General features: G+C 33.6%; 1 protein-coding gene across 1 annotated transcript; it reads left to right on the forward strand.

Moving 5' to 3' along the window:
• Nucleotides 1-11,851: 11,851 nt before the first annotated feature.
• Nucleotides 11,852-16,231, forward strand: LOC132645430 (UV-stimulated scaffold protein A homolog). Its single transcript, XM_060362406.1, has 2 exons — nt 11,852-12,206; nt 14,188-16,231. Exons 1-2 carry the CDS (start codon nt 12,027-12,029, stop codon nt 16,009-16,011), a joined length of 2,004 nt encoding a protein of 667 aa, XP_060218389.1. The 5' UTR covers nt 11,852-12,026; the 3' UTR covers nt 16,012-16,231.
• Nucleotides 16,232-21,039: the final 4,808 nt, after the last annotated feature.

The raw sequence follows: 21,039 nt of genomic DNA on the forward strand, positions 1-21,039 counted from the left end.
TCCCCGAAAAACTGAATGAAGAACATGCTCATCATCTTACGTCTTTTTTCTTTTCTCTGTTTGCTAACTCATGTGTTTGTGTGTTGAAACCAGATCGCTATGGCATTAACAATTAGACTTTATTTAATCATCTAGCGTCATCTAACTCTCGATATTAATAGGACATTTATCACATAGGAGCATAACACCTAGTTAGTTTAAAGGGGGAAGTCAGTAGTATATTATTTCAGCAAGTATAAAAAGTAACATTTTTTTTGCAAAACTCTATTCTGTTTCATTTTATGGGACGTTTAATGACTCCAAATGACTTTTACAACAACCAGACATATTTTCTTTCTACATCTAATTGAGTTAGCTAATTATTAAAAATTGGTATTCAATCCTAAGCCCATTTCTACCAGCTACGAATTCAGAACCCTTTTTTGTTGTAAATAAGTGTCTTTATCTAGTAGTATATTAAAAAGAGCAAGTTTGGCTTGATGGTCTCAACTTTCACCCATTTTGGCGTCAAGAATTCTTTTAAGAGTCAAGTATTTTTAAATCCCAAAGCGGAGTTGTTTTTTTTGTCAAGTGAGAGAACGTTTAATATATTAGCTTTTATACGAAATGCACTGTCACTTATGTTTTAACGACCTTCCAAAGCCTAATTAATTCACCTAAGTTTGGCCGGCTAATCATATTTTAATGGATCTTAAATGATTTTTAACACCTTCCCTTTAGGATATTTAGAACCCTTACCTAGAATCATAAGTGAAGCGGACCTTTAAACATAGTTAATTTGGCATTATTTTAGGTGTCCTAATTCACCTTAAACAATAATTAGGTGGCGACTCTTTGCATAATTAATTGGGAATCACCAATATGTTGTACCTTAATTTAACCCGGTTAAAATGGGGTATAACAATGACTATCTGGAACATGATCATCCAATGGTGGTTGGTTAAACCCAAAAACCCCATACATGAGTTGGTACTACAGTGCACTCCATCTGTTGTTTGTTGGGAAATATGGAAAAGCAGATGCAGCAAAAAAGATTTGAGCAAATTTGTATCAATCATGGAAGAATTATCACACAAGTGGGTTGGTTGGTGGGGCTTAGAATCAACAAGCTTTTTGACAAAGCAGAAAAGGAAAGACAGAAGTTTGACATCAAAATCATCAAGTGGCTGACTCCTCCCATCAACATTTGGAAGCTCAACACTGATGGTTGCTGCAAAGAAAATCCAGGGGAAGCAGCATGTGGTGGTATACTCAGGGACCATTATGGCAACATGATGATGAGCTTCTATTCTTACTTTGGGGTCTGTAGCAATAATAAGGCTGAAACATTAGCCTTGCTTAAAGGATTACAATGGTGCACAGATAATGGTTATAACAGACTGATCTTGGAAACTGACTCAATGCTGCTGGTCAACATGATAAATGGAACCAACAAGGTTCAAAACTACCTAAGAGACTATATCCAACAGATAAGAAGATTGTTGAATCAAGGGCATCATCAAGTTGTCCACTGCTTCAGGGAAGCAAACTTTGTGGCTGATACTCTGGCTAATATTGGTATAGCCAAAAAGGGAGAAAATTTCTTCACACAAGCTTTGAGTATTCCTTTGAATGCCAAAGCTTCTCTGAAGAATGATCAAAGGGGCTATATCCATTTCAGAAACAAGATAAAAAAGGGACAATTCTACTTTGATAATGCTTACTGAGCTAATGATTTCCTGGAATTTTTTATTTTTTTTTTAATCTTTATGAACAGCTCTACTAACTGTAACATAAGAGAGGAGTCCCCTTTTATCACATACTACTTTTTTGCACAAAACCTCTACAGGATGAGGACTCTCATTCTTCATGTAAGCTTGGAGGCTATAGTCTATGTCCTCCTCCGTGTATATTTTTGGGTAAATATATATACTGGTCGGGGTTAGGCCAAATCCCCCATCATGACAAGGCGAATATAGCCTGGATGATGGACTTCAATTAAAAAAAAAAAAAAAGACGTTACAATTTGAGTTGAATCAAGTAGACAGGATTAGATTAGAAGTTTTTGTACTAGAACTTGTTTTCTGAAGTTTGTCCCCCTCCAGACAATGGGATGGATTGTTGAATACTACTATTACTTATGAGCCAAAGTATGGCGGAGTGGAAGAAGTGGAAGATTTTTTACACTAGTAGTGTGGTATAACTTGGAACTCCATTGCCAAGTGTCGTTTATGTTAAACAAACAACGTTATGAAGAGATTTTGAGAGTAGGGAGCGGCATTTATCACAAGAACTAGAATTGGTGAAATACTATAGTTGAGCAGTTAATGGCTGCATTGATAATGCAAAAGGTGAATTTTTTTTCGCACATGGTTTTTGACTTTTTAAGTCATGGAATAGAGTATAAATTGCAGTTGTTTGTGTAATTGAGAATTTAGGTCATGGTCAAGTAGACAACAATTAGCTATTAGGGCCTGTTTGGAAAGGCACCTGGTAATTGGAATTGGTGTAATTACTAGGGTAGTAATTACATAACCTAGTAATTACACAGTAGTGTAATTACAACGACATGTTTGTTTGTCATAACGTAATTATAGTGTACTTACAAGCGTGTTATTTGGTTGCACAAGTGTAATTACTCAATTAGTTTAATTTAAAAATAAAATTTAATTATAAAAAATTTAAAATTAATATTTAAAAAATATTTTCCTTTATAAATGATATTAAATTAGTTATTGAATAACACATTGTTTCTTGAAAATATATTAATTAATAATCATATATTCGTAACTAATATTGTAAAAAATAATTGATATATATATTTCAAATTAATAATATTTAATATTAATTAGTTATAAAACTTAAAAGAAGACTTTTTTTTAGAACGTCATGGATTGGATGTTTGACAAAAAAATATAATATTTATAAATATAATGCCATAACATTATTCAAATGTTTGACACAAAAAATCCATCAAATGTAAGTGAAAAATAAACAACATGCAATGTGAAAGCAAATAACTTAAAATTGAAAATATAAGCTAAATTCAAAAGAAAAAGAAAAAGTTTAACATAATACTCTTATGTCAAATTCCAACCTTACATAAGTAAGTTCCAATGTAACTTAAGTAAGTAATTCAAAAGAAAGAGAAAATATAAGTTCATATCCTCATTCACAACGAAATTCTACTTTAATAACGTCACTCGTTATATGTCAAGTTTGTTAATGACTCATTCTTTTCAATATTAAGAGGTGTAGTTTCAAAAATTAGAATAATAACACGGTTATGCTCAATGAATAAAATAAAAAAAATAAAAAAAAATTACGAGCAATTACATGTAACCACAAGAAGTAAAGGTTGAGAATAAGAAGAAAGGAAATGAAAAATAAATAATATAAAAAGAAAAATACATTTTAAAAAATAAAAATAATGAAAAAGTAAAAATAAAAAATAAATTAAAATAATAGAAATAAAAATAAATTAAAAATCAAAAGAAATTAAAATAATAGAAATAAAAATAAATAAAAAAGAAACAAACTAAAAATTAATCCTGTAATTACAAGATACACTCAATTCTCAATCCCTTTGAGAATTGGAGAGTGTAATTACACCTAATTCTCACCTAACTGTGTAATTATTTGATCAAACAAACAAGTAAAATTGTGTAATTACACCAAATTCTAATTACCTAGGTGGCTTTCCAAACAGACCCTTAGTATTATCTTTTTGTATTATCACCACCTAAAGACGAACAGACTGAAAGAAAAAAATAAATCAAACGTACTATTTGTCCATTTTCACATGACAACCAGATAAGTACTACTCCCTCCGTTCCAAAAAAAAATTAACACTTTTCATTTTTTAAGAGTTAAACAAACTATTTTTTTACCGTAATTTTTTTATATATCTACTAAATATTTTAAAGTATTAATTATAATGACTTATAATACTTTTTACGTAATTTTTAAATATGTAAATTTTATTTTTAAAAAATTAAAGATTTTATATTCAAATATAAAATTAAAATTAAAAAATTTAACACTCGAAAAATAAAAAAATATCAATCTTTGTGGGCTACAATGGAAGTGACTTGCGATATGAAGATTTTCTGGAAGGGATACGAACCAAGTTACATACGGATATTGACAATTAATTATATAGTAGTATGTCTGAGTTGTACGAAAAATTAAGAAATGGGAATTGTCTCACTCCGTACCGTACTACAATTTGTACAGTAAACTTATGATAAAGCTTATGTTTCTCGGGACCTCCAATTCTAAACGTTATATTTTCTCGAGAATCAAACCAAGTTAAACTTCTTACCATTTTCTTTTTCTCCTGTTACTTTGATATTAAGGATTCTGCACCATTTTAAGACTTATTGCTAGATTCAGACTTTTGAATTTTAATTGACAAAAGATTAACTTATCAATTCAGTTTCGAAATTGGATTAAAGTGATTTTTACATCTGACGTTATCGCTTGTTCGCTAATTATAATAAATCATTTGTGATGATACGATAGCAATAATGCTGAATCTATGTATAATCATAATGGTCCATCTTCCCGAGTTCCAGAGCAAATTGCGGCAGCCGTGCATTGCGGCGGAACAATGAGACTGGGGACTATGTATCATTCACTTCTTTTGTTTTGTCTGCTTGTGTTGTTGGGACCCATTCATCTTTTCTTCACTCACGTTACTTCCTTCTCGAATCCATCTACTAGACCAGAGCACCCCTTTATTGTCACGGTTTACCAAAACCCAACCTGGTAAAAACTTTTGTGCGTAGCCCGGCTTATTCATCCATGCTGTCTCATATGTGGAACTTAGGACCCGTTTGGTCATGAAATTTTTTTACTTTTGTATTTGAAATTTAAAAAATATCAAAAAAAATTATTTTCACTTTAATACATTCAAAAAATTAAATATTTTTTTACAAAAATTATAACCAAACACAACTTTATCTTCAATTTCAATTTCAAAATACCAAATAAAGTGAATTATTTGGTTTTCATGGCCAAACGCCTACATAATTTTTTTTAAAATTTCTAGACATTGTTTACAATCAATTAAGAGCCTGTTTGGATTGACTTATTTTAGGTGTTTTTAAGCACTTTTATATTATTTGAGTACGATAAAAAAAATGCTTTTAAGCGGACGCGGCTCCTCTTCAGTAGAGGTTGCCTCTATTTCGTCCAGTTGGTCATTGGATGATAGACACGTGTCCTTCAACCAGATTTATTATTTAAAAAAAAAAAAAAGCAAAAGCACCAAAATATAATCATTATCAGCATATTCTTTTATCGTCTTTGTTTAATTTTTTCTTTCCTTCCAAATCTTGGCTAAGCACCATGCAGAAAGAGAAAAAGACATAAAATTCAAATACCATATGCTTGGGTGAGCAGAATTGAAAAAACCAAGAATTTGGTACTTGGGTTTGTACTTCTTATAGCTGGGTTTCGAAGTTTTAATGGATATGGTGGCAAAAAGAGTTGATAATTATAATTTCTTTTCACTCATTCACGTCACAGCCGCTATAATCTGGTCGTTTCAATTGGATAGTCATATTCACAGTACTCTCTTCCTCTTTTTCTAAGGATGAATGATTCGTGTTCTTCAAATTATCATCTCTCTCTCTCTCTTTAACCATAGCTATATCAGATCCTTTTTAACCAGTTCCATCAATTTAGCAAACTGTCCAATTACAATAAGGGTTAGAATGATTATGACACTATTTCAGGGATCGAAAAGAGAAATCAAGAGGTGTGAAAAGTCTATGGGCGTCTCTTAATTATATTTTGGTTCTTTTGCTTTTTTAAGAAAACAATAAATCTGAGACACGTGTCTATCATCTGACAACGAACCGGATGAAATTGAGGCAACCTCTACTGGAAAGGAGTCGCGTCCCTTTTAAGCACTTGCTTTTAAATTAAAATAAGTCCTTAAGCCAATACAAACAGGCTCTAATTCAAGTTTAATGTGTGCGAATTTTCTCCCCTGAAACTAAATATCTAACTTTCCAAACATGCATAAATTAATGTCTATGACCTCTTGCTTTCAGAGTATTCTTCTTTTCAAATTTGTGGACGAACAAATATGACACTCATCTATAGCATCTTTCTATACCTTTTAGCAATTACCAAATAAAAATAAAGCAAAAGTGAAAAATTGGCAGATTAGACTGAATTTGAACGGATCAAAATGAACAGAATTAATAAATGAGTCATTAAACCGCTAAAAGATTACTTGGGATGAGATGTCTGAACAATGTACTCATTGAGGCTCAAGCTTGAAGCTATACATCTAGTATTCCATGTTCTAGACCAAATTAATAGTGACTGGTGAATCCTCAGATATTTTTTCACTTATAAGAAAACAACATTTCAAGGCAAATCACCGAATCATGACGATTTATTATAATGTGAAAAGTGTTGCATGTTCCATGTTCCCATTGAAACAATAATGTTTTTTTTAAGCAATCAACAAGTGTCCAAGTCCATACATTAAACAAATATACTATGAGTCGGTAAGGACTAAGGACAACATCCGTAAGTCATGGTACTTTTTTTTTTTTTTTCCTCCCATTTTAGGAGGATTTATAGTGTTTCCACACTTTCCCTCCAGTGTGACTCGAATCCAGGACCTACCGATCATGGATGGAGGTGCTTAACCACTAAGTCATGGTACTCTATTTATCGCCTGACATAAGAAATTAAAAAAAAATAATCATGTGAATATAAATAGAAAAATCCTCATCAATCTCTTACAAAGAGGCCCATGTGGGATTTGACAGAGCATGTGCCCAAGTGCATTATACTATCATCCTTTCGACCACTTATTGATCCATCCATATGTGACAACCAAGGGAATTTTTTTTTCAATAACAATGTAGGTGTGTCCCAAAACATTTATTGCTAGATCGAGCATTGTAATAAAGACATTCTTAGCTAACCTTAAGAACAAAAATTTAGGAGAACATGTGGAGGGGAGTACATGCTCAAGTAGGGTTTCTCATTCTCTTAAATTTTTTACTCAAAATTTTAGATTAAAATAGTTCATGCAGTGTAGATAAAAAATGTTCTTCTTAAAAATTTAACGACAAAGGAGAGAAGACCTAACTATAAGCCATCAAAATTGAAAATTATACTAGTGACGCAGAAATTGGAATTACAACCTCTTTGATCAACTAGCCAGATTTGTTTCCATGTCAATTTAGTATTAGTAATCATGCTTTGATGTTGAAAGGTCGAAGTCGCAATCTTGGTATCTCCAGTCTTGGAACATAAAATTAAAGTGACGGGATGATTTGCATATATATATATATATATATATATATATATATATATATATATATATTTAACATGGGGGTAGGCGAAGGGGATTATAACGTGGGATTCGAATCCTCACCAATAAGGTAAAAGTTCAGGTAGCCAACCAACTGAACTACTAGATCCTTACTATTTGCAGAAATAGGATCGTTTAATGACCAGTATTTATCTATATTTTTTTCACTTTAAGGAAGTTGTGCAAAAATGATCGCGATATTGCATCATGGAAGAATGAAAAATCACGCTTCAACAAGTGTCATAACTTTAGTATAATCTGTATTTTCATATCTTGTTAAATTGTTGATAAATTTTACTAGACTAGCATGACTTGTTGTGTTGAATCTGTCACAAGCTTCTTCTTTTATCTTGTTCAATTGGTTTACAAGTCTTGCTTGTTTAATTGATCATGTATGTGTTCAGTTATTTACAAGCTGTGAGGGGTATATTATCGAGAAACTTCTATACTAGCATAGTACCTTAATTCTCATATATTAATAAATTGTTCACCAATTTTTCTGCATTGGTAAACCTACAGGTGTTCAATTTTTTTTGATAAGTTATAGGGCACGTCATAATTTTAGTACAATTTTCATTCTCCTATCATGTTAAATTGTTCACAAGCCTTGCCATATTCGCGAGATGTGCCTATGTTATAGCGAGGAGGTCATTTTTATACAAATTCTTCAAGGCCAACAAAATTTACATAGCACTCACAAAGTATTTTTTGTGCAAACTTTCGCAATTGGTTAGTGATATGGACTCTCAGTTGGATCTAAGGCTAAAGATTTGGAACTGTACACTGTACTGTTGGGCTTTGTTGTTTTCGGGACAGAGTTGGGCCTTCATATTTCACTTCGTTTTCTTGGGAGAAAACATTTTTTTGTGCGGATTGTCCTTCAAACGCAGTGGTCTTTAATTTTTGTCCCTCAAATTGCTGGTCTTTAATTTTTGTCCTTCACTTAAAAAAGTGGTCGAAAATACTCCGAGATTCTGGGTTCGAAACCCGCTCAGTAAAAAAAAAAAAAATCGCAAGGCAAGACTTTCGTGAAACCTATGTCTTAAGGCCTAACATGTCTTAAGGCCTAATTTTGGAAAAAAGTTTGCCTTAAGGCCTAACTTTTGCCTAAATAGGCCTAATTTTACTACGAAACTCTGTTTTGCGAACTTTTTCTTTTTGACTGAGCCGGGGTTCGAACCTAGAACCTCGGTGTATTAGGCGAACGGCAAAAATTAAAGACCAGTAATTTGGGGGACAAAAATTAAAGACCACGAATAAGGACAATCGTGCAAATTGACGAGAGAAAACACAGTGAGGGCCTTGCAGTTGTCAATGGGTCATTTTGTAGTTTTGGCCCTTTTGTGTTGGTCTTTAATTTTTGTCCTTCAAAATCAAACTTATGCTTAGAGGGGCATAAGTTACGTATCATAATATCTACAAGTTAATCCAAAGTCCTTAAAGAACTTATGCCCCGCTAGATATGAATTCGATTTTGAAGGGCAAAAATTAAAGACCAAGCCACACGAAGGACAAAGTAATGTTGAGATGAGAGGTGAATTGGACAAAGGTAAATGTTTGAATGATTTTACATAAATAGTCCCATTTGTATAATTACGAATTGTCCCATTTGTATAATTACTTTTAGAAATGGATTACTCTTGAAAAATTAAATCAGGCTTAAAGTTAGTGGCCACCTGATACGAACTTTAAAAATTCGTTAGTTTAGGGAGAAATGATATACACAAAGAAACTCAAAATCTCGTATTAAAGAGAAGGGGTGAGCGTTCGGTATACGGTTCGGTATTTTGAAAGTTCAATTTCGGTAATCGATGATCGGCAATTGAAAGTAGATATCAAATACCGAACCAAAAAAGTTCGGAAAATCAAAATTCGGTTCGATACGGTATTTGGTAATACCGTATTAAAGTTGGAGTTGGTTGTATTATAAATTTAATATTGTCCATAAAATGGAAGATCAACATAATAGTCCCAACTATCTGTAATGGGAATATTGTTCAAATCGTTCATCCACTGTAAGCAAATTTTTAAGTATGATCACGACGCTTAATTAATAAATCTCCAGTGAACTTAAGTTAGCTTTCCTAATCTCCTCTTTATTTCTTTAGTTATGTATTGACATTCAAGCGATCTTATCTCATGAAAACAAATTGCACCTAAATATTACTGCCAACAGGGTGCTGCATTGCAAAATACTAAGCATTTATGGATTTTTTAATTCCTTTCACGCTCAGCAGGAAAAAAAAAACAACAAAATCCTGATGGGCCTATTAGATATATGGGTTATAACTAGGGTGTACCTTTTATTTAATAAATAATTCGGTAAATATCGAATACCAAACGGTATTAATATCTAGTATCGAACTCGAACCCAAATATTGTAATTCTGAAATTTTACTATCGTTTACCGTACCAAATACATAATTACCGAAATTCTCAATTCGATTCGGTAATTCGGTTTTTGGTATTTTATGCCCACCCCTATTAAAGAGCGTGTAGCTAGAATTCTCTTCAAGGGGAACTGATATTTCCCTAATTTTAAAGTGGGAAAAGGGTCAAATATACTCTTCTACTTTAGTTTATTAGACAACTTTGTCCTCTTTTAACAAAAGTGGTCAAATATACCCCTCCCGTTAATAAAGTTTACACCTATACCCCTCAATTGGATGGAATCCCCCAAATCAACCTCAGTTTACCAATTTCACGTAAAATTACCCGATTTCCCCTTTTTAACCCGACCGGACCGGACCCACTACCGATTCTCACCAATTTTTTTGATCATCCATTTAAAATCTCTTGAAGATTCATATAAGAATAATTAACATAAATTGGTAGACCCATATAAAATTGGAATTCCGAAAAAGATGATATTTTTCCACAAGAACAAAGGTACTAATAGAATCATTTCCAGTCCAAGGATTGATTCTTTTGCAAGATTCAATCTTGGGTTCAAATGCTGAAATTAGCTCAAGAAAATATTATTTTAAGCATGGTAAGTGTACAAATTATGTTTTTTTAGTGATAAACGCTATTAGGAACAGTCATGACGACTGTCGTGGTTAGTGTGGCCAGAGACGAGCTCGTCGGATTTGGTTGGAGCTCGTTGGATTTTGTTGGCTGCTTGTTGTGTTTTGGCAGCGTGAGAGTGAGAACATAGAGGGAAGAGCAGTGGTGACGTGGAGAGAACCCCTCGAGCCATGGCCCATGGGATATATAGCTCCATTATGCCTATGCTGCAATGATCGATGAAGTGTTTGTGAGAAGTTTGCAAGTAACATAAAGAGTCGGTTTAATACCAAAAGGATAAAAACAGACTATTTTTTTTTTTGTCATCCTATCAATTTATTACTTTCATATTAAAACATGTCAATTATTAAAAGAAAAATATTTAATTTATAAATTCTATGTAGTTCGCCAGAGAAGATGAAGGAGCAGTCACGCCCTTTCTCTCTCAAATGTCCACCAATTTTTTTTTTTTGGGGGGAAATGAGGTATATTTCATGGTTATTTTAATTGGGTGGGTACGATCGGATCGGGTTAAAAAGGAAAAATCGGGTAATTTTAAGTGAAATTGGGCAATTGAGGTTGATTTGGAGGATTCCATTCAATTGAGGGGTATGGATGTAAACTTTATTAACGGGAGGGGTATATTTAACCACTTTCGCTAACAAAGGTCAAAGTTAACAAATAAACTAAAGTAGAGTGGTATATTTTACCCATTTCCCTTTAAAAATTGGTCAACTTCTAAATACATGGCCACAAAAATAACTACCCTGTGTAAATAATCCCTTTTGTTTTCATCATTGTCCAATTGCAATTGCGGGGAAATGGAGAAAGAACAAAGAAAAAATTAAAATAAAGAAAAGTCGAAGACAACAGTCTCCAAAGTAATACTAGTAAGTAAAAAATTATTATGCTGGTACTCCTGTTTGGCATTCTAATTTCTATGGAGGAATTTTACTTGCAATCTCTTACTGCACAAAAAGTATTTAATCTAAATTTATGAATCATTTGTAAGCAATTAAACTAGTTTATTTTATAGGTAAAATTTAGTATAGCGTATCAATTTGTTTCTCTGAGTTCATATAGGATTCCTTTGGTAAGATATGTTACGGAAAATAATATATGTATCAGCTTTTGGTATTATTAATTTTTTATTTCGTAGTGATACACCTATTCAGTATTATGGTTATACATAGCAATATCATCCTATTTTAATACACGCTGTTAAGTACTATTTCTATTCTAATACACCCTATTTATTTAATACAATAAACCAAACAGTCGATAAAAACTAAATATCAGCATAACTAATCTCACTATACAAACGCTCCTTATATTAGTTTAATAAGTAGTGTAATAATTTAGATTATGACTTAACATTTATAAATAAATTATTTTCCTTCATCACGGATAGTTTCAATAATTTGAGTGTCCTTTTCAGTTTTCACCATCTGATCTTCTAATTTATTAATAACTTAACCATAATTGAAAGACAAAAAAAAGGTATACATTTCTTTATGTTGGCAGCCATACAGCAAAATTAGGCTTGCAACGACACCGTTTACTCAGCTCATCCTCGTGGTGGTTAAAGTCGGTTACACGCAACCGAGGTCCTCATTTTTGACTAGGAATAGAATGAGATAATAAAACCTAAATTTTTGATTTCCAAATAAGTTGGAAAGAAAGCGGTAATTTGGCGATGGAGGCAGAAGAGAAGATGGTGGTTGTGGGGTTAATAGATAAGGCCACCAACTCCACCAGACCCGAAGTGGAGCCCCGACTCCTCAAATCCATCAAATTGGCTGTTCGGTCCTCTGATTCGGAGCTCCGACTTTCTGCCCATACCCTTATGTCCCTTATGAAACGTGACCACTCTCAGGTCCCTCCATCTTTTTACTCTTTGTATTTATATACATTTTTGCTTAATTGTTCTTGGTTGACCCCTACTTATACTCCCTCCTATTTGACTGAGCACAAAGTTTAAGAAAGAAGGGAAGATCTTTGGAACTTGTGGTTTGAAACAAGTTATAGATGTTTGTGTGGTTGTAAATCATTTCAGAAAGTGAATTAGTTTCCAAATTTTGAAAGGGGTGATTCTTTTTGTTGCTGATTAAAAAGGAAATAGGTTCACATGAATTGAAACGGAGGAGGGCGTATAGTATTGGAATGAAATAGGCCCGAGTAGGGTTGCTGGATATAGAGGATTTATATAGCCTATCCAAATTAGTTTTTGAGACGAAGTTGGTTGATTGATATTGGTGATTGGTGTTCTTTGTTAACTAGAAGAGTGTTGTACTTTTGTTGATTTTGCAATTGTGGGCTTCCCAAGGTTTGTACTTTGATGTTATGGTGATTAAGCTTTTTGTATGTCTGTGCCATGGGACAAAATGACACTGGGTCTTTTTGTTTGGGTTTTCAGCTTGGTTGGACACCTGTATGTTAGCGATAAGTGATAACTGTAGGATGTAGAGAATGGCTAGTTTTAGAGAAACTTTAATTTGATTTAAAGGGCAAACAACTTACCAGTTTCGGGAGCAATGGGTCTGAATAAAGCAGATTTTTTTCCCCATATGAACAGAGCAGATTGAATATAGAGAGTTTATATCAACCCCAACTAGTTTGGATTGTGGTTTAGTTAATTGGTTAGGACTTAGGAGAAATGCGTATCCAAATGTTGTCAGTTATTGATTCAGCGAAAATTTTACCAGTTCAATTGGTTGCCAGGAAAATAAGACATCTTCACTGTAAATCAATAGAGTAGGACTTCTCAATTGAAGGCCATGGAATTTCGAATTTCATACCTACTGATGTTTTACGTTCTTTATTTGACGTATACTCTGTCAACGGTATCTATGTTCTGCAATTTCTTTGCCCCGAAACAGAGAAACATCAATTTCTTCTGTTTGTTAGCTTTACATTAAGAATCCATTGAGCAGATATCATTCTTCACAGAATTGTAGAGGGGTTCGTTATCCTCGGTATGTCATTATATTGGATATAGGAGCTGAATATGTTCGTCCACTCTTATATTATAATCAGTAAACACAAGTTTTGTTTGCACTACTTCATCCATTTCTGTAGTCCACCTAAGAGAGTTTTCAATGTTGCAATTGGACTCCCTTTTCAAGGTATTATATATTTGACGGCCTTTGAAATATTCTTTCATCTTTTGTCACTGCATTCTTCAGAAACTTTCTATATCAATTATATGTGGAAGTGAATGCATTGAAGATTATTCATGTTGTATTTAAAACAAGATGTAAAATTATTGCGGAGGGTTGGTGACATTTTTGGGGACCAAGTGAGGACATCTTCATAAATGCAGTGGAGTGATTATTTTGGTCCTAGTTGGAAACTCACTTTTACATCTCAGATAAAAACTGGTCATGATGGTAGTCCTCTCCTCACTATACTTGGGTTTTATAGTTTTTGTTTGAGCATATGCCAGCCAGGATGATGTCCAATTTCCTAGTGTAATATTTTCTCCTTTTTGTAATTGTTATAAATACTGGCAGTTCAAACATTAGCCACTTAATTATCCAAGGTAAAAAGGTTTTCGCTTAAGAAGCATGTTAAAATCCAAGATGAAATATAATGAACAAGGCTGTAGTATGTTGGTGATTTTTCCAACTAGGAGGTGCTTTTGAATTTCAATCATGTAACCGCTCCGCCAAAAGAGTATAGTACATGGTTTCGCCCCAGTTATGGTCTAGGTTATTTTCCTGAGTCACAAACTATTTCTTGTGATAGGATTAAAAACCAGTGCTACGCTACATTCATCCCATGATGTTTAGAAATAAATTGACATATTTGTGCATCGTCTCCTGATAGTAACTTGATTTATGGGTTTCTCTTGACAGGTACGATATCTTGCTCTTCTCATAATAGATGAACTCTTCATGCGCTCGAAACTTTTTAGAACTATTGTTGTCGAGAACTTGGATCAGTTGCTCACTTTAAGTGTTGGGTTCAGAAGGAATCTGCCACTTCCGCCTCCTACCTCTGTTGCTTCTGTATTACGCCCCAAAGCAATTGAGTTCTTAGAGAAGTGGAATTCTTCATTTGGCATTCATTATAGACAGCTCAGGTTGGGGTATGACTATTTGAAGAACACCCTCCGGTTTCAATTTCCAAACTTGCAAGCAAATGCAGCTAGGATTCGGCAGGAAAGGAGGGAAAGAGAGATGAGGACAAAGGAGATCCTGCTGAAGAAGTTTGAAACCTTGAAGGAGAACCTTGCTTCTATAAAAGATGAAATTCAGTCCACAGTTGATGAAATTGGCGAGTGTTTGAACATTTTAAGCACAAAGGATGAAGAAGATATATTGCTGACTCCTTTAGACGATGAAGAAATTGTGGAGTTCCGCAACTCTGAACTCCGACAAATCCGTCTTGATTCTTTGAAGGAGGGGGAAAAAATTAAAGAGGACAGTGAAAATGAAGTTGTGTTTGATGCATTGAGGGAACTATTTAAGGTTCTAGTAACAAAACATATGGTCACAATGCAAGAATGGATCTCTGTTCTCATAAGAGTGGAAGCAGCAGACACCAGGTTCAGGGACTCCACATTAAAGGATTTTATTGATATTCGTAATCATCTAAAATCAGTGAAGAAAAAATGTGAAGAATCTGGTTGTACTCTGCCTAAAACTAGAATTGTCGAGGAAGAAGACATATGGGAAGAGGGTAATGTGGAACCAGAAACTGGAAAATCATTTAAAATGCCTGACCGAGGTGAGGATTGTTCCTTGAATCTGAATTTCAGTGGAATGAGAGTTGAAGCTCCTAAATGTAGTAATCTTAAAGTAAAGGGAAAGGAAAAGTCGCAGGTGGCCAATGGTGGCAGTGCAACTGACACCTCTAGAGGTAAGCTTTTAGCTGAAGCTCCCGTTATGAAGTGGGGTTCTTTCTTGGATGATTGGGGATCAAACAGCAGGGATGTTTTGGCGAACCAAAGAGGATTAGATCTTGATGGCCATTGGGGTAGGGTGGATCATGATGCGGTGATTCCTGCTGAAAAAATTGCAGAATTGAAAGTCCATGCAACTGTATATAGGGAAGATCCTGTTGAAATCCAACCATGTCGGGCCCCTTTGAGAAGCGGAGGACTTTGTCAGAGGAAAGATTTGAAAATTTGTCCATTTCATGGGCCTATTATTCCTCGAGATGATGAAGGCAAACCAATTGATACAGACTCATCAATAGAAGATCAGGCTGCCCAGTTGGTGGAGCAACAAGAGCCCATCAATGCATGCCCTTCAGTAGTGGAGAAAATACATGATTTGGATGAGAAACTTGTGGGAAAATTAGCCAAACAGGCTGTAAAAAATGTCCGACAAAGAGACAAAGAGGAGACAAAGAAGAGAGAGCATGACAAACAGATTTTGAAGCGGGCCAAGCTTGCAAAAGTCCGAGAACATAATCAAGAAGTTCTACGTGATGCTGCATTGGCATCATCATCAAGATCCTTATATGCCGGAGAAGATCAGGATAGATCTTCTTTGTCTAGATCTTTGTCCACGAGTAAGAAAGAAACTCTGGCATCTATGTTAAAAAAGAAAGAAACTGCCAAAGATAGATTGGGTCAAAGGCTTCTTAACAGCCGTGCTAGAGATGCAACAGTACGACAGTTAACGGTGGCTGAGGATGCTAATTACCGTGAAGCCTTTCCAAATCAATGGTAGGTTAATGACTCAATGCTACATTTTCTGGTAAGTTCTTGACAATGTTTCCAGGTGTTGTATTTTTTTTGTAATATGAAGTTGCTCCTGCCTGCTGGTGGTTCAAAACATCGTTTTTCTTGTTCTGTCCCACTTCTGGTTAGTCTTTCAGTTTGCCGAACTGTAAATTTTACGTTATACATTGGAACTTCCTTTACCAATAAATTAGGAGAAATTTTGTCAATCACTATGGTTTTTTAAATGCATTGCATGTGTTGTTCTTCTTAGCCTTAACTTGTCATGTATCGAAAAGAAAAATCTCCAGTATCTCCGGAAGAGCGAATTTTCAGGTGACCGTGTTCTTGGATATACAGTCAGTCGACCATCAGACTGAGAACGTACGATGCAGTTGGGTGTTTCAAGTAGAATATGGATGACGGGATTGCGTGTAGACCAACTTATATCTCAAGTAATATTGTAAAGTCATGAAAGGATATCATAGATGCAGTTGGGTGTTTCAAGTAGAATATGGATGACGGGATTGCGTGTAGACCAACTTATATCTCAAGTAATATTTTAAAGTCATGAAAGGATATCATACGTGCTGGCACATGTTTAAACTATGGATGCATGAACCTCAAGTAAACTTAAAATGCAAAAGTCAGGTTCGGGGAAGAAAAAGTCTATAAACTAAGAGAGTGCAGTTATTGAATAAGATTGCAACAACTATGCAGAGGCAACTAACAACTAAAAGTAAGCTGTCAAATGGAAACATTCAGAAAGTTCGGTACTTATCCTATCCTGTATGTCATTAAGTTTTTTGGTTCTTCTCCAAAAGCTAATAAAGGTAGATGTCACTATGTTTTTTGGTTCTTCTCCAAAGGCTAAGAAATCTATGTCACTATGTTTTTTGGTTCTTCTCCAAAGGCTAAGAAAGTTAGATTCTCCTTCCATTAATATGGCTTATCTCATCTATTCAACCCTATATTATGATACCGGACATCAGAAAAGCAGAGCTGACATTAAATAAGAGATTCCAAAGTGATGAGATGCTCGATAAAAATGCATCGGTAGTAAAAGTGAGTCCGGAACCAAAATGACCCAAAAAAAAAAAACCTTTTGAATCAAAATACTCCAACAAAAAAAAATGTGACAAAAGTACTGCGCTAAAGGACTTAACCGTAACGGCGCGGTTAAGTCCTTTAACGTGAATTACTGCGCTAAAGGATTTAACTGTAACGGCGTGGTTAAGTTCTTTAATGCAGTAAAATATTGTGTTATAGAACCGGTTAATTTTTTTTTTCTATAACACAGTACCAAAAAAATAAAAATTTGGTCAATTTTATTTTTTGCAACACTTAGTGTTTTTTTCCATACTTTGACCAATGATTAGTCGTGTGTCAAGATTCCGAAACGTCAATATTTTATATAGAACTTGATATTTTTTTCTGCGTACAATAATGTAGGCTCAATACATCAAGGATACGTAAACGTTCGGATCATCATTTTAGGGGTTGAAAAGGTGCCCGAAGTAAGTTTTGTTTGAAAACTTTAGGTTTAAGTGTTCTATATACATAAACGTCCATTTTTGTTTAAAGACTTGTTGTCATTAGCTTAAAGTTTTTTATTTTTAGGGTTTAAATTTAATTGTGTTATTTTTTAAAGCGTAACTTTATTTTGAATATACGCGATTTTTTGCTCTCGGACGTTCGATTTACGCAATTTTTTTTTTTTGCAATATATTCGAAATAAAGTTACGCATTAAAAAATAACACACTTAAGGAACACTTAGTGTTTTTTTCCATAAAAAGATCGCAACATCTTATTTTAATAAATCTTTTCTTTGCAACACTTAGTGTTTTTTTCATACTTTGACCAACGATTAGTCGTGTGTCAAGACTCCGAAATGTCTATATTTTATATAGAACCTGATATTTTTTTCTGCGTACTATAATGTAGGCTCAATACATCAAGGATACGTAAATGTTTGAATCGTCGTTTTAGGGGTTGAAAAGGTACCCGAAGTAAGTTTTGTTTGGAAACTTTAGGTTTAAGTGTTTTATTTTTTAAGGTTTTGATTTAAGCGTGTTATTTTTTAATCAAGACATAACTTTATTTTGAATATAAATCTAATTCTAAAAAATATAGGGAGAAAAACTAGTTGTAAAGTGGTCAAATTTTAGATGATCATAACTTTGCGATCGAACGTCCGTTTTACGCGTTTTTTTTTTTTGAACTTGCGTATTTTTTCGAGATCTATGCGGACAAACTGCCGCAAGGCGGTTTGGCCAAGCCGATTTTTTAAAAAAACGCCTATTATCCTATTCAATTTCCCCCCAAATTGCCGTGAAGATTTTAGTTTTCTTTACTTATAATATGATAATACGCAATAGATTTCAACGTAAAAAGCTTGGGGCAATGTAGCTGTGAATGTCAATTTCACTTTTGTGATTTCAATTTTAAAAAATAAAGCTGACTAATTTTCTCGACATCTAAAGTTTTCAAACAAAACTTACTTCGAGTACCTTTTCAACGCCTAAAACGACGATCTGAATGTTACGTATCCTTGATGTATTGAGCCTACATTATTGTACTCAGAAAAAAATATCAGGTTCTATATAAAATATTGACATTTCGGAATCTTGACACATGACTAATCGTTGGTCAAAGTATGAAAAAAACACTAAGTGTTGCAAAGAAAAAATTTATTAAAATAAGATGTTGCGATCTTTTTATGGAAAAAAACACTTAGTGTTCCTTAAGTGTGTTATTTTTTAATGCGTAACTTTATTTCAAATATGTTGCAAAAAAAAAATCGTGTAAATCAGACGTCCGAGCGCAAAAAATCGCGTATCTTCGAAATAATGTTACACTTTAAAAAATAACACACTTAAATCTAAACCCTAAAAATAAAAAACTTTAAGCTAATGACAACAAGTCTTCAAACAAAAATGGAAGTCTATGTATATAGAACACTTAAACCTAAGTTTTCAAACAAAACTTACTTCGGGCACCTTTTCAATCCCTAAAATGACGATCCAAACGTTTACGTATCCTTGATGTATTGAGCCTACATTATTGTACGCAGAAAAAAAACATCAGGTTCTATATAAAATATTGACGTTTCAGAGTCTTGATATTGACAAAAAATAAAGTTGGCCAATTTTTTTTTTTTTTTGGTACTGTTTCTATAATGCAGTATTTACTGTGTTATAGAAAAAAAAAATGAACTGGTTCTATAACGCAGTATTTTACTGCGTTAAAGGACTTAACCGCGCCGTTACGGTTAAGTCCTTTAGTTTTTGTCACTTTTTTTTTTTTTTGGTATTTTGATTCAAAAGGTTTTTTTTTTTGGATCATTTTGATTCCGAACTCAGGAGTAACAGGTATTCGGATTGAATAGAAGCTGACTCGGACATTACGATTTCTCTTAAAGAAGGCTTACCTAAGTGTGATAGTTTCAATTCTTTGCCTAAGACATTGAATGACCTAGGGGCTCCACTCATGTAAATTTTCAGGGAGTGAAAAGATCTGTTACATCCAACTCCTTCTTGTAATATAAACTTTGATGAATATCACTTTTATTTGATGCAGCCAAATGTGGATATCAAGGAACTAGATGAGCTGGACGTCTTAGCATGGTGGAAGAAATACAAGGCAAGTTATCTGATACTCTCAAGAATGACTCGAGATATCCTTACGGTTCAAGTATCAACTGTGGCTTCGGAGAGTGCATTTAGCCAGGGAAGATAACAAATTGGAGACCATAGACACTCATTATCCGGCTTTAACTTGCAAGTACTAGTGTGCATTCGCGATTGGATTAGATCGGAGCGACGCAACCGAAACTTAGAAGCGGAGGAAGGCGAAGAGGAAGAGATTGAAGATTTGATAGCAAGTGGACCGGACCAAATGGAAGACTTTGAAGATATATTCATGGCCGAATATGATACGGGGGAAATTAACCAAATGATTGAGAATTGGTGATTTTATTAGTCTACTATTTCTTTGTAACTCATGTATTATTTGCAAGTTAAAAAAAACTGCAACTTGCAAATAAATGTTATCCAAGAATGAATAAAATATATGGCTCATTGAGCTTTCTTCTATTTACTTGTGTTCATATTTTTACTTATATTAAGTTAGGAATATGCCTAAAATATACTAATAACATACTTATAATATACATGATACATCTACTTAAATTAAAAAACTAGAAAGTTATATACTTGAAAAATAACTAAAATATACTAAGAATATACTTATAATATATATTATACATATATAACTTAAACATATGTATATATATATATATATATATATATATATACACGTATATGCTATATTGCTGACTTGCTGTTAGCCTGTTAGTCAGTAAATATATAAACTTTACTTATAAACTTATATAACATATGTAAATATACCTACAATATACTAATAAATACTATAATATATATATATATATATATATATATATATATATATATATATATATATATATATATATAATACAAAAAACAAAAAAAAGAGGTTTTGAACCGGACCAGTTCCGATTTCGAATTTCTAACCGGTAAACCGAAACCGGTTGGCAGGTTCTGGTTTTTAGACCGGAAACCGGCCGGTTTTATAATGGGTTGCCGGTCCGGTTCCGATTCAAACAGGTTGACACCTTTACGTGAAACACACAAAATGCAGTTGTGAAACTTCCTTACTATGTGATTAGTATAAATTAACAAAAGAAAAACAAAAAAGTATATGTGGAAGTAGACAAAAGTTCTTACGTGGTTGCCCTTTTGCAACGCGTGAAGGGCTTATTCTTTTCTTTCTTGAGCCAAATCAGTGCGGTAAAAAAGTCAAATGCCCTTATAATAAAGAAAAGAAAAAATAAGCCAAGATGTTGCCTTGCTACTACTTTTTGCTAGTGGTTCATCCACTTTAAGTAACTTTCAACCCAAGTGTTGCCTTTATTCCACTAATAACGAACGACATTTCAATACTTCGTGAAACCTCGTACTTAATTTTTTCATATCACTAACCAGAAAATCCAGAGTT

Source organism: Lycium barbarum, chromosome 6 (assembly GCF_019175385.1).
Source record: "Lycium barbarum isolate Lr01 chromosome 6, ASM1917538v2, whole genome shotgun sequence".
Classification (NCBI taxonomy): domain Eukaryota; kingdom Viridiplantae; phylum Streptophyta; class Magnoliopsida; order Solanales; family Solanaceae; genus Lycium; species Lycium barbarum.

What these genes read in the sequence shown, in the direction of transcription:
- LOC132645430 (XM_060362406.1), top strand. Translation starts at nt 12,027, where the DNA reads ATGGAGGCAGAAGAGAAGATGGTGGTTGTGGGGTTAATAGATAAGGCC. An exon ending in TGAAACGTGACCACTCTCAG is followed by an intron (nt 12,207 to 14,187) that starts GTCCCTCCATCT and finishes TTCTCTTGACAG; the next exon opens with GTACGATATCTTGCTCTTCT.